Source organism: Xiphias gladius, chromosome 22 (assembly GCF_016859285.1).
Source record: "Xiphias gladius isolate SHS-SW01 ecotype Sanya breed wild chromosome 22, ASM1685928v1, whole genome shotgun sequence".
Classification (NCBI taxonomy): domain Eukaryota; kingdom Metazoa; phylum Chordata; class Actinopteri; order Istiophoriformes; family Xiphiidae; genus Xiphias; species Xiphias gladius.
In genome coordinates this window covers 18,685,804-18,699,297 of record NC_053421.1, presented here as the reverse complement: position 1 = coordinate 18,699,297, position 13,494 = coordinate 18,685,804, and the positions used below count along the sequence as shown (strand labels likewise).

Here is a 13,494-nt window from a genome sequence, read left to right as displayed (position 1 = left end):
TGCGTTATCTCCCTCTAGTGGCGAATGGAAGGCCCTGGCGAACGTCATTGTCATTCTGGGCAGAGCCTCCCCATTGATCTTCATTCAGAAAGATACGACACTGCAGCAGTGGGAGTGTGCAACATTGGAGTAGGATGGATGCAGTAATCTGTGACAAACTGCACCTGCAAAGAGGAGCAGTGGTCAAAAACATGGAGATCCAATGTATGTATGTATGTATACAGTATATACTGGATTGAGTAATACTGTTAATTGACATTAAATCGAATATAACACCTTTGTTGCATCATTTGCAACAGTGATGTAATTACTTGAATGTTACAGCCCTTTTTTCTGAAGTGTTGTGACATTTTTCTAATTTCCTGTATGCCTGGTAATATATATATTATAGAGAGGTTAAAAGGTAAGACTGGAGATATATGTTTATGTGGTTATCAACAAATCCCATGAAAGGACCAAAACCAACAATGATGTTATTCTGTCTCTCAATCCTTTCTGTCTGTTCTGTGGATCTCAGCCTAAAGCCATTTGAATGAAGACCTAAGTCTTTAAATATGGGCCATATGTAATATATTTTATTTAAAAAAAAAAAAAACAACTAAATAATTTGCCATTACTGTAGGATTAGTTTATTGTTAGTTTTGGTCTTTTCATGGGATACGTAAAACAATAAGAAAAATATAAGATATCACCAGGCTTTTCAATGGGAAAATAAATTTCAGTCAACATTACGTAGCAACATCATAGCAAGGAACGGATGCAGCTCTAATGTGCACAAGTACGGCCAGCATGCGCATGACTGCATATATGAGCATACATGTGTGCAGTTCAGTGTGTTCAAGCATAAATCCGTGCTGCTGACAGGGGTACTTGAGTGATGTGGAGACAAGATTGTTCACATCAGCTTACTGTAGATTATTGATGGCCCTCAGACTGTGTGTGGACGCTTCCTATCAATCTCACATGATGGAGGAGCGGAGATAGTCTGCATAATTAGAGGCATAGTCAGTTTAAGGAATAGACACACATATGTGCATTAAAACAGATAGCCGTCCTCCAGCTGAATCTATTAATCATGGCTGTCATGTGCCCAACACGCTTTGTCCTCTATGAGAAAGTCCATCTGCAAACTGCACCAAAATCAAAAATTATATATGTATATATACACACACACACACACACACACACACACACACACACACATATATATATATATATATATATATATATATATATATATATATACACACACACGCGTATTCATATACTTGAGTGTTTTGGACATTGTAGGTGTTTATTTTCCTGTCACAGCCTACAGCCTGTTTCGTCCCTTTTTCTCCGATTCTGCCCTGTTCTGTCTCTCCGTCCTAGACTCACTCTCAGTTTGCTGCTGGGGTTGGCCTCTCTCTCGCTGTGCCACGTGTGTAACCTAAACTGTGGAAGAGTCTAGCAGGGCTGGGCCATGAGAAAAGCTTTCCACAAGACCAGGCTGAGTCTGGAGCCTGTGTGGACCTTGTTCAGTGAGGAATGAAATGGGGCTGCACATTCTCATTTTCTTCTCTAAGCCGCGTCGTTTCTGCATCTTCCTCCAACATTAGTTTTCTCTTACCCTTTTATTCCTCTTTGTTTTTCTTTCTTCATATTTGTCCCTGTCTGCTGCTCTTTCTGTCTGCTCGTTTAACTCACTCTCCGTTTCTGTGTCAGATTTTCACTTTCCTCACAGTGTATTGTGTTGCTGTAAAACACTTTCCTGGCCCCTCTCATATAAACATAGACCCCTCCTTCACCCGTACTTAATGTCATTAACAGGTGGCTGTCTAAAATAGACACACACTCACACACATACACAAACAGCAAGGCTGTCAACGATACAGACATGTTTTTAATCATGCTGGCAGGACTCTCGTCATGTGAGCAGACCACCCCGCAGCGCCTTCGCTCACTGATTTAAGACTTCAAACATATACAGAGTAGGAACAGGGTGCTGCTGTTGAGACTGAACATGTGTTGCAGGGGCAGAGTGAGGGGCACACACACACACACACAACCACACACACACACACACACACACACACACACACACACACACACACACACACACACACACACACACACATTTAATCATCAACACTGTTAACCAACCAGACTGTAGCCCCCTCCCCTGTTACACTCACTTTCCATAACCCTTATGTGCCTCCTTCCCACCCCCTTTCCCTCGCTCTCTTTCACCAACTCTCCCATCACCACTCTCCCCCTCTGTTAAGTTTCAAGCGTCTCTTCCTCCTGAACTGAACAACACACACCAAACAGGTCAGACTTATTCTTTTCACTCAAGTGCGTTAGCTAGTTATTGCTTTTTTTATGCCCGCGTGTCACGCCGGTGGCGGGGGCTGTTGTTGGTGAAATGATAGACAGAGTTCCTCATTTTCACAACATAAAATGTGCCCGTGTGTACAACCTTATCCTCTGCTCAGCTGCTATAGAACTTAAGTCGGTGCAGCATAGTTCTTGATGCATTATAAACCACAAAAACATGCATAAGTGCACTTCTTAGATCATCCGTTATTACAAAGCATTTATCTGAGTCCCCCCCCCCCAGTACGCTGGCATGCTCTAACCGCTCTGATCATCCTGTGGTTAAAATGGATGTAATGTGATCGAGGTTTGTAATTCTTTGACTACTAACTTGGCTGTCAGCAGCTGCAGTCTTGATATTCTTACAGTTACTGTCGCAGGAGTTTTTCTAATGCGCAGTCACTATTCCAAACCTTGGTTAATTACAGACATGCGTAGATCTGCCTTTTTGGTAGCTCATTACATAAGAAGACTATATCTCTTTAGAATGGTTACTGTCTGTTACTGAAACACGATAAATCAATGTTATTGTTTATTGACTTTTGGCAAAGTAATATCACGATGGTGAAGTCTTATCGTGTTATTGTTCGACAACCATTAATGATTCCAAGCAAACTGCGATAAAAAAAAATACACAATTACTGACAACACCATTTGTGATCAAAACAGTCTCACAACAGGGTCCATTTGTAGCTGTTTTGGAGTTTTAAATTGTATCACATGATTGTCGTTAGCAACTGGACTTGGCTCTTTCAGATAAAAATTTTCAGTTTCAACTAACAGAAATAGTTATTTCACTTATTGTTTTACACAAATGAAGATTTTACTCTCATCTAGTGGAACAGTTGTTTTTTTGAACATTAACTTGATTATTTTATACGTGATTTTTGCATATATTTTGACAGACAGAAAGGTAGATATATAGATATAGATGCAGTCGCACAGATATGTCTAGATTTATACAACTATATCAGGATGTATAATCTGTACCAGGTCATTTAATACAAATATTGTTATAAGGATTTTTTTGGATGCAACTAATGAATATTTTCATAATTGATTAATCTGCATATTATTTCATCAGTTAATCCATCAGTCAATTAATTTATAAAATGTAAAAAATGTTTTAAAAAACTGCTAGTCACAATTTCCTAAAGCAATTGCTGACATCTTCCTAAGATTTTCAGTTTAAAACGATACATATCCTATATCAAAATAGTTTACGATCTGATTAATTAAGTAATCGTCTCAGCTCTAAATAATTTCCCAGCCCTACTGTCAGCGAACATAGTTTTTTAATGGTTTTTTATAAATGTTTTACTATTGATCATCTTGATAATATTACTCAGAATTTATATACTGCAAAACTTTAATTTTGAATTTCAGTACTGCATACTGCTCTTTATGTTTATACTCTGCAAAATCTTGTACACAAAGTACTTACTCTTCGCGGGTTCATGCGGTGCCTTGCCTATATAAAACCTCTGATGCTGTCAGCGCAAAGCTCTGAGTTAAGTGATCTACCAACTGTGTGTGGCCCGCTGGTGCTGCCTTCCTGGCCAGGCCCCTTGCCCCCACTATGTGACCTGTTGGACTGCACAGCAGAGTTAATGACTGCAGCTCTTGCTCTGTCAAAGGGTTCAGACTTGAATTATCACCTCTTATGCACCCCGCACAGAGTGGCAACACCGTTGTGCCCTGTCACTCATGTTGTTGTTTAAACTGCTCCAAAGGCCCCTCAGTCACAGTTTGGAAACAAACAGAAACAACAGGACCGATCTACAGTTCATATGCCACACACGCTGAAACACACGCACTCACATGCGCACTGAAAAAAGACAGTCATGGCTGCGGATTCCCAGTGTTTGCTGATACATGTAATACAGGATGGGAGGTATTTTGTGGCAGCGTATCATCCCCTCAGATCAAAGGGGATCTGTGTCTAAGCCAGAGATATTGTACCTGCTTGGGGACAAGGTCTGTTGTCAACTCCTGTGGGAAAATTGAAGACGGGGGGTCCAGTCTGGCTCTGTGGTGCTATTTCTCACCTTGACCCCATACCAACCGACCAAACTAGCTCATCCAGCCCAATTGTTTCTTCATCTGAAGCAAAATCTGCCTTTCAGGGAAACGCCATATGGCTTATCTATTGTTGGCTGAGAGCGTGTCATATGGCTTTTAGGGAGGGAATACTGTAGATGCTGATAAAGCTGTTGGAAATTAAATATTACGCTGGTGATGAAAGGATTTTGCTCTTGTGAAGCATATGCCGGCTGCTCTTTCATCTTTCTGTTTCATCTCTCTATTTCAGAGGACTGGACCGAAAACACATTGGCTCTCCTGGTCCTGCCTCCATCTCTTCCCATTTTATCCTTACCTTATTTTGTCCGTCCCCTACTTCATTGTAGCTCTATTCATATCTTTTTCTGTCTAATTTCAGTGTTCAGTGCATTTTAATATTAGTTGATCCTCTAGTCATTCTGACTGCTTTTGCTCAATTTACCCATCCATCACAAAATACATGCAAGCTGTGTCTCCTCTTTTCGATACACTGTTATCACGTCCGAAGCTACACCACATCTACCCTTAGCCTTTCCCCATTTTCTTCATTCTTGATCTTCCTTACATCTTTTCACCTATTATTTGCTCCCCTAATCTTTAGCCTAGGTCTGTTGTCCATCCCCCTGGTCTTCCTTGTGGGGCCTGCTGGGTAGAGATCAGTATGTGGTCCAACTTCTTTGTACAGCAGAATGAGGAGGGTCGCATGGGGGTGGCGGGGGCTGGACAAGGTGGGGGTTTGGTTGGAATGAAAGGTGGTAGGGCACAGAGGCGAACCCACAAGATGAGTGACAGCAAGGAGGGGAAGATCAAGCTGGCCTTCTTCGTGTCCATCATTGGTGTGACCCTGACGGTATTGGGCACGGGGACAGAGTTTTGGGTGGAGCTGGCCCAACCAAAGAATTTCAGTAGCAACCAGACCTGCCAGATGGCCCACTATGGCCTGTGGAAGGGCTGCATCCGCACCCTATGGGTGGCTGACATAGACCCAGAGAGGACAAGCTGTGGCCCTGCTGAACTACCTGGAGGTGAGACCTCTGGCCGGTGTGTGTCCGTGTGTCTGTGTGAGTTTGTGTTCGTCTGTCTGTCTGTTCTCTGTGCTGCCTTGGGGATGAGCAGGTGAGGTTTCTGGAGGGAATGTGTCTGTTTTATTTCTCCGACTGTCTGCTCACGTCTGCTTTTCTGCAAACTGAATTGCCTAGCCATGCAAGTCTACCTTTAGGCTTCCTCCATGCTACAGTATGTGCATTAGCATGAAAGTGAATTGATAGCAAAGGGTCAGAAAGATATTTCTGCGAGGCTGCAAGTTGTTGTCATCACTGAGGAAAAAAACATGTACATTCAATCGCCTCGATTTTTCTTTGCCTTCGTCACTGATGTGAAAACAGAGGGAGCAGGCATAACTAATATAGTGTATGCCCTCTGGGAATATGCTTACATTTGTAGGTCTTTTATCTGAACCCATAAGGGACTGAGCGAAACCATGCCGTCACCATAGGTTTAAATAGATATGATTGCATTCCGCTAACACAATCAATACTTGTCAGCAACAAATTTATGAATTTTGATATGTATTTTAAGTCTGTTTTTCCCTGCATTTATGCTGTATATTTATATCCGCTGTAACCTTGCAAAGGGATAGACAGAGGATAGTTGTGTATGTGAAGCTGCCTGCATACATATGTATCTAGGTCATCCTACAGATAATGTGCAAATTGAATCATTAAAGAAATACGATGCTCAGAAACAGATCCGGTGAAATGAAACAGTTCATGCAGAGGACCACAGTAACTCGCTTTTTTCAGTTCTTCTCCCTGTATAACAACACAAAGCAGCATGCCGGTACATTGAGCATTATACAATATTATCTTTGTTATTCATAACATTGTCTGTGTAATGAAGCATTATTCATTTCAAGGTTCTCTCTTCGCTGGGTACATAATCATCTCCTGTTGTACGCACAGTACAGACAGGTGATAAAGGACAGACCACAGGTTTATTGTCTCGATTAACGTCTATGTTTAGAGCTGTGACAGATCCTTTCTATAAGCACTTTATTCAAAATGACTGTGGTTAGGTTTTCCAGAGTGCGTCAATTATCTGCACAATGACCTATTTCTGTCTGGAAAGCGAGTTTAAAGTTAGAGAGAGGCAGGTATTGGAAGATAGAGATATGCAAGGCACGGCAGGCTTTAGGAGGAGCTGCTCCTGGAATCACCGCCTGTCTCAGGGGATCTGCTGAGACACAACAGAGTGCTGGAGAAACCTAAAAATCTCTTCATCCAGCAGAGATACACGGGAATCACATATATACATAAATTCTATTCACATACATCACCTTGGATGATGTGTCACTAGATTGTTTTTATACCTAGTTTTCAAGAACTAATTCATCTTTCCTGTCAAATGTCCTGCGTCTCTGGCTGCCTCTCGCTAGCAGATAATAATCTCAATGCTTCCAAGATGGTCTATTGGTGTGTGAGCGCAGCCAGCATGCTTCTGACAATCTTTCTCACACTGTTGGCCCACGCCGCCTGTCGCAGATGGCCATGGGGTCCTTATGTTTGGAGGAAAACAACTGTTTTTGCCATCTCCGCTTCTCTGTCTCACATCCCTGTTTACATGCCTCTGGCTCCTGTCCCGAGCAAAGAGTGGCCCGCTGATGCCGCGCCTGTCATCTCAAGACCAGCTATCCGTCTTCGCTGCCTGCTGGAGAGGAACATGACGGCTCAATAATTATAGCCTCAGCAGGACTAGCGCGAGCAAAATCAGCTGACTGTGATAGCATAATGTGTTAAAAAAAATCAGTAGGCCGATAAATGGAATGTGTGCTTCAATAAAAGTGTTGGCAAATGTGCTCGGGCACAAACATATTTGTGTGTGAAAGAAGTGTGTGAGAAATTGGTGTGTGTGTACAAGCATGTGGTCATCATGGACCACATAATATTCAGTGGGTGAAAGTCATCACTATGTGCTTGTGAAGCCAAGTGGAATCTGACTACTTCACAGTTTTTGTCTAAATATAGAGAGGGGCGAACGGGGAAGAGGGACGGACAGGGACTGAGGGAGAGTGTATGTCTAATGCAGTATTAACCAACCCCTCTGTGTTTCCTCCCCCTCTTGACATCTCCTGCTCCCCTCGTCTCCTTCTCCATCTTTGGCTCCCCTCTCTCAACCCTTTCACTCAATACACCTCCATCTGCCCCCCAACTCACTCCTCATTTTCCTCACCACCTCACCCTCTGAACGTCTATCCATATTCCTTGCATTCCCCTTCATGTTTTGCTCATCCCACATACCCTCTTCTCCTCACTCGCTACGCCTCTCCATTTCTATCCACGAACTGCCCCTTCTCTCTGTCTAGCTCTCCTTCTCCCCCTCTGCCATCCATCCTCAGTATTTTGGTGTCTCTCACCCTCTCTGGCGGCACCATATGTGACAGTGTGTGGTTGTGTGTGTGTGTGTGTGTAGCGGTGTGTGTCTCTGGTTATTCTGGCTAATGCTCGACACTTGGATATAAATAGGAATGATGCCTGGAAGGACAGAGTGCATGGATGCATAGGAGGCACATCACAGAGGACCAGCAGTCATCCATAGGAGTGTGTGTGTGTGTGTGTGTGTGTGTGTGTGTGTGTGTGTGTGTGTGTGTGTGTGTGTGTGTGTGTGTGTGTCTGATCTTTTCTTTTTACCCACAGAATCCAACTGCACCTACTTCAAATTCTTCACCTCTGGGGAGAATGCAGTCATATTCCAGAAGACGACTAACAAGAGTGAGAGATTATACCTTCCCCTGCATACAGATACACACTAACAGTTACACAGCAGGTACTACCAATATAAAGACATTCACTGTTGTGCTCACAGGACCATACTGGTGATTTTTGCATGTTTTAGCCCATTACCTTCTGTTGCCACCCACTTTCCAGAGCAAACCCATAAGCTATCAGACTGATTAATGTGTTTACCTCGCCATCTAGGGAGCCACTGGTTGGCTAAGACTTGATTGTTCCATGTTGATGCATCTAAGGTACCTTTGATGTTTGATATACACTCAGTGGTCAATTTATTAGGTAGACCTAGCTGAAACTATTGCAGTATAATGCAACTATATAATAGAAGCAATAAATCCTACCAACATTTAGTTGAATATGTTCAGTTTTGTTGAAACTGTTTTAGAAGTGTCCTGATTTGATTTTATTGTCATTTTGGAGGCTGCAGTTTCTGGTACTGTTGAACTGTATTGTTATACTGCAAATTGTTTTTTAATATTTTGTCTAACCCATTTATATTAACGACAGTAGGGATAATATAATAATACCTCTCTAAAACAGTTTCAACAAAAACTGAATATATTAACCTTCATGTAGGATTTATTGCAGGATTGTTGCAATAGAATTGCATTAAGAATCTGTGTTGTAGAGATATAATTACACCAACACCATCATCAACAACTTTTTTTTTTTTTTTTGCATAAAAGTGATTGCTGTAGCAGCCCGCTCTGAGCTATCTGAATTTCTATCACCCGATTAAAGGCACCCACAAGGAGGACTGTTCAAAATACTCTGTGCTGCCAACTGCATTATCACATGACAAAATAACAGAACTCTGACAAAACATAAAGTAAATAAATCTTCATTGTGATGATCAATTCACGTCAAGCAAGCTTCAAGGCTCTACAGGTTCAATTTTAAAATCATACAAGCATAAACTTAAACCAATGGCTGCTGTGGAAGATAGGAAATATGCATTAATCAGTCTAATAAAACTTAGAGTCTATAGAAATGCTCGCCACTGAGCTAAATGGTTAAACATTGACATGCCACCCTGCTCAAACTGACAACGTTAAAACACTGATGCTAAGCTGGTATTTTGTTTATCGTTTTCACCATCTTAGTTTAGCGTGTTAGCATGCAAAAATTTTGTCATAAACCGGATTAGTCAAATAGAAAATTTTGACCTGATGGCGGCTCTAGACGAAAAGTCGGGGATCACCAAGGTCAGTACAATTCATCCTGAGAGGGACATGAAAGTCTATGGAATTTCATGACAACCCATCCATTAGTTTACAATTTTACTGAAAACCTAAATCAAATGACAAACTAACATGCCATTCCAAAAGCCAAACCAAAGCCGCAAATATAATAATCTTTTTTATATTGCTTTTGTTTTTGTTTATCACCTTCTTTTTGGCTTCTTCTCCCTTTCACCCACAAGTCTCATTCCTAAAGCTTTTATCTGTTGTGTATAAATGCATAAAATAATAATAATATCTGTGTGGTGGTTTTGTCAAAAACACAAAACTGGCACTGGCTGTTGTGAAATGTTGGTCTGCTTTATGGGTTGCACCTGTTCAGGTTTACAATGCCAATAAAATCTGTTTTAAACTGAGCCAGTACAGGGAAGTGACACAATTCACTTCACAATTTTTGTATTTTCATATTTCAACTGTCAAACATTATCATAATGGGTTTATATCCCAATGGAATCAAACTTTGTGATTCTACTAAATGACCTGCTTCCACACAGCATTTTACTATACCTCTTTCCTACCTCCTTTCCTGTAGATTTCTTGCTGCATGAAGCTATGGATACCAGCTTTAACTACACCTGCTCTCACAAAATCTTCCATACACATTTTATACTCTATTCCTTCTCCTCTATCCATGTCTCTCTGCTCTTTTCTACAGATCTGAATCTAGCAGCAGCTATCTTGGCCCTTTTGAGTCTGACCATGATGGCCATGGGCTCCATCTGTATCGCCATGTCCCTGAGCCAAGGAGTGCCCTTCTTTCTCAAGCCAGCCTCCTTCTGTTTCATCCTATCAGGTGGGACTTCACTCTGTAGTGGAATCAGGGTTACTACTTTACAACGAAGAATGGCAATATCCAGACTGATATGTGGCAAGATGAAGATTACTTGGTCTTTATAGTCAATTGTTGTAAATATTACTAAATATATCTTCCACAGCTTAGTCAGCACATTGTGAATGATCTCCTGATGTGATTTTGTTTTAGATTTAATCTCTCTCACACCTTCAATAATTCTTTCCCTCCATGCAGGTGTATTGATCCTTCTTTCTATCCTGATATTCCACCAGTCTGTGCTGGCGTTGCTGTCCAGTAACCACTCCATACCTTTATACCATGAGCTGTCCTGGTCAGTGGCCTGTGTGGGCTCAGCGGGTGCGACTCTTATTTTCGGAGGTTTCCTCTTCACCATCCTCTCTCTTCCTTTCAGCCCCTGGCAGAAATGCTTGTCACACAAGAATAGCGCCTCCTAGCACTTGAATGGTGAAACATATGTATAGTGTTCTTGATGTTTTGCTTGAGGGCAAATGAAGTATAAAAGCCCATTTCCTGAGGGCTGCAACTTTGAGCTTGCTCTTGACATTTAATTTATCACAGAGATCAAAGTAGGTCTTAATCAAATGTGAAGAAAAGTCATTAGCGAGACAGTAGATGAACTGGTTAGAAAATAGATGGCGGGAGTGGCTTGTTAGCTCTTTCTGCTAGCATAAGTACAGTGAATAATTTTTTTAAAAAAATCCTCAGACTCTTTAATATGAAAAGTAATCTTTGTCAAGAAAATTAGATGAAACATGAAAAGTTAGTAACCAGTCCTTCAAATTAAATGGCAAAATCCGCTGTTTGTCCACACCCCCTAGAGTGAAACATAGCAGCGTTTTGGGTTATGTTGACAGGATGACATAATTCGTCTGTGTCTTTCAAAACTGCTACAGATCACAGTTCAAGAATAAATCTGTTTTATGATTTCACAATGCTGTGGTTAAAGTTTGGTTAGTCTTAGGCACAAAAATGACTTTGTTTACAGAACAATCGGATGGTTTCAGGTTAAAATAAACACCTTGTTAAGGTTAGAGAAACACTGCGGTTCGGGTTAAAATGATTACTTTTTTAAGGTTTGGGACCTTCATCAGCATGGCTACAATTAGATAATGATCATAGTCATGGTTAAAAAAAACCTGTTGACTGTTGCCTGGAAACGGGGAACAGACAGAGACCTCCGGTGATAAAGTCCGATGTGTGGTTGACCACCCATCCACTCCTTTGTTGCTCTGTAAAATTGCCGGCCAACTTCCTCCTCTGCTCCCGTCATAATTACTACGGCTGCTAGAGGGCCTGGTAACCTGAACGTAAATATGTCGGTCAAAAATTTGACTCAATATCTTATCATTTTTATTTACTGAGTATTTTTATTTTTGTCATGCAAAACTTTCCATCTGTTTTTTTTTCTCTCAGACAGAAATGGCCCTCCATAGGTTAAAATTCCTTAAGCAACATCAGAAAGTATCACCATCAGTGTAGCAACAAATAGTTTCCTTTCGATAATGTTGGCAATCAGTACGGAGGATGTCCTGATTACTTTCAAAGAAGTTGCTTGTCGTATCTGCTACATGTTGCCTTATGAATAGAGTCAATGACTGTCGTTAATATTCTATCAGTAGGTCCGACAGAGCTTTGTAACACTTAACAATTGATGAACAAGAGGCTTTGGTTGTCATTTTTATTACTTGTGTATTGGGGTTAATGCTCCATCAGTATATGAATGTAAGATGAATGAAATAAACTGTGAGAAGAGATTAAAATATCATTTTGTATATCAGAGAATTGTATGGACTCACTTTTTAAGCTCAACTCCGTACATAAAATGAATGTGTTTATATTTTGTGAATGGTCACTGTTTGTTGTGTTGTGTTGGTCACTTTATTTGCAATATTTATGCAGTTAATACACTTTATTTGTGTCATAGGATGCTCACCTTTCCTCTCTACTAAGAAACGACAGTTACACAATATACATATGTGCTCGTTTCTACTCATATGTATCTACAGTATGTGGCACCAGCTCTGCTTTTCATTAGAGGGAAAAATAACTGCCTCCATTTGGTTTGTTGGTGTGACACCCTGTCTGCCCTCAAACTTGACTTTCACCCATTTTCACCCCTTCCCAGTGTGACTCCTAACCTCTTCGCCAAACATCCCCCTCCCCCAATCCCACTCCTCTATAATTAGGCCAGAGCTCATCGCAATGCATTTCACTGTAGAGGCTGGGAAACCTTACCCTTGAATTTCAACCATGTACCCCCCCAGCCTATCCTCATACCCCTGTGTCCTCTCCTCTCCTTCTCAACTCCTGACCTCAGTGTGCCACTTTCCCTGCTGTCTCCGGGGGAGGCCAGGGTCACTGGTCCTCCACCCCTCAGCCCCACACACAGAGACAACCGATCAAATCAGACATATCCCTATAACTGTTCTCACCAGCGGCCCACAGGGGACTCGAGTGGCATCCAGGCAGTCACACTCGCTCGCATGCTCACCTTTGCGCGCACACACTCACACACACACACACACTGGCTTTTAACTCCCAGGGGGGAGAAACTTAAACCACATGACACTCTATCCTGGTTGTATATATAGCTGTTAATAATTCTACTGAGACTGTGTGACAAGTGGGAACTAGTTGCATGTTTGTAAATGGAAATGGACTTCCTAGAATTCTTGATAATTGACCTGTAGATTGAAAGTGGAAGCTCACAGAAGAGGAAAACCTCAGCTGTTATTATTGATATGTTACCAAAATATCAATGACCATATATTTTAAGATGCATTACCCCAAACTGTGATAAGGAAATGTGCCTGCGTAGGGGATGACATAAGTTTGCTTTGGCAGCCTCTCACCGCCAAAGCAAACTCCTCCTTGAGTCTCTCATCGCTGTATCACTGTGGCTGTAACTATATTGCAGAAGGTATGATAATAGCAGGGAATGGCATTCCACATAACTAATCCTGAAGGTCCAGGAGCATTGCTAGGAATCTTAGGCTCCTTGTCAAGGATGTAACACTGCCTTCCTGCTACCCTGATTAAGCCGTATCATCTCATTTCTCCGTGGGGACTCTTCCAGCTTGATCTACTCTGGAAGTATTCCCACATTCCTCCCTCCTGCCAGTGACGGTCCCTCTGAGGTCAAGCAAAACCTGGCCAGTGGGCTGAAGTGACCAAAGTAGACCTTGACACTATTTTATATTTGCTCATGCAAAATCATGCATGAGGTACCAGATGG

At 41.6% G+C, this 13,494-nt stretch overlaps 1 protein-coding gene across 1 annotated transcript; it reads left to right on the top strand.

Moving 5' to 3' along the window:
- Positions 1-5,077: 5,077 nt before the first annotated feature.
- Positions 5,078-11,994, top strand: cacng6b (calcium channel, voltage-dependent, gamma subunit 6b). Its single transcript, XM_040118373.1, has 4 exons — positions 5,078-5,441; positions 8,109-8,183; positions 10,101-10,238; positions 10,473-11,994. Exons 1-4 carry the CDS (start codon positions 5,078-5,080, stop codon positions 10,691-10,693), a joined length of 798 nt encoding a protein of 265 aa, XP_039974307.1. The 3' UTR covers positions 10,694-11,994.
- Positions 11,995-13,494: the final 1,500 nt, after the last annotated feature.

Coding starts and splice junctions, on each gene's coding strand:
- cacng6b (XM_040118373.1), top strand. CDS start 5,078: ATGTGGTCCAACTTCTTTGTACAGCAGAATGAGGAGGGTCGCATGGGG. Junction 5,442..8,108: donor CCCTGCTGAACTACCTGGAG/GTGAGACCTCTG, acceptor TTTTACCCACAG/AATCCAACTGCACCTACTTC. Junction 10,239..10,472: donor CTTCTGTTTCATCCTATCAG/GTGGGACTTCAC, acceptor CCCTCCATGCAG/GTGTATTGATCCTTCTTTCT.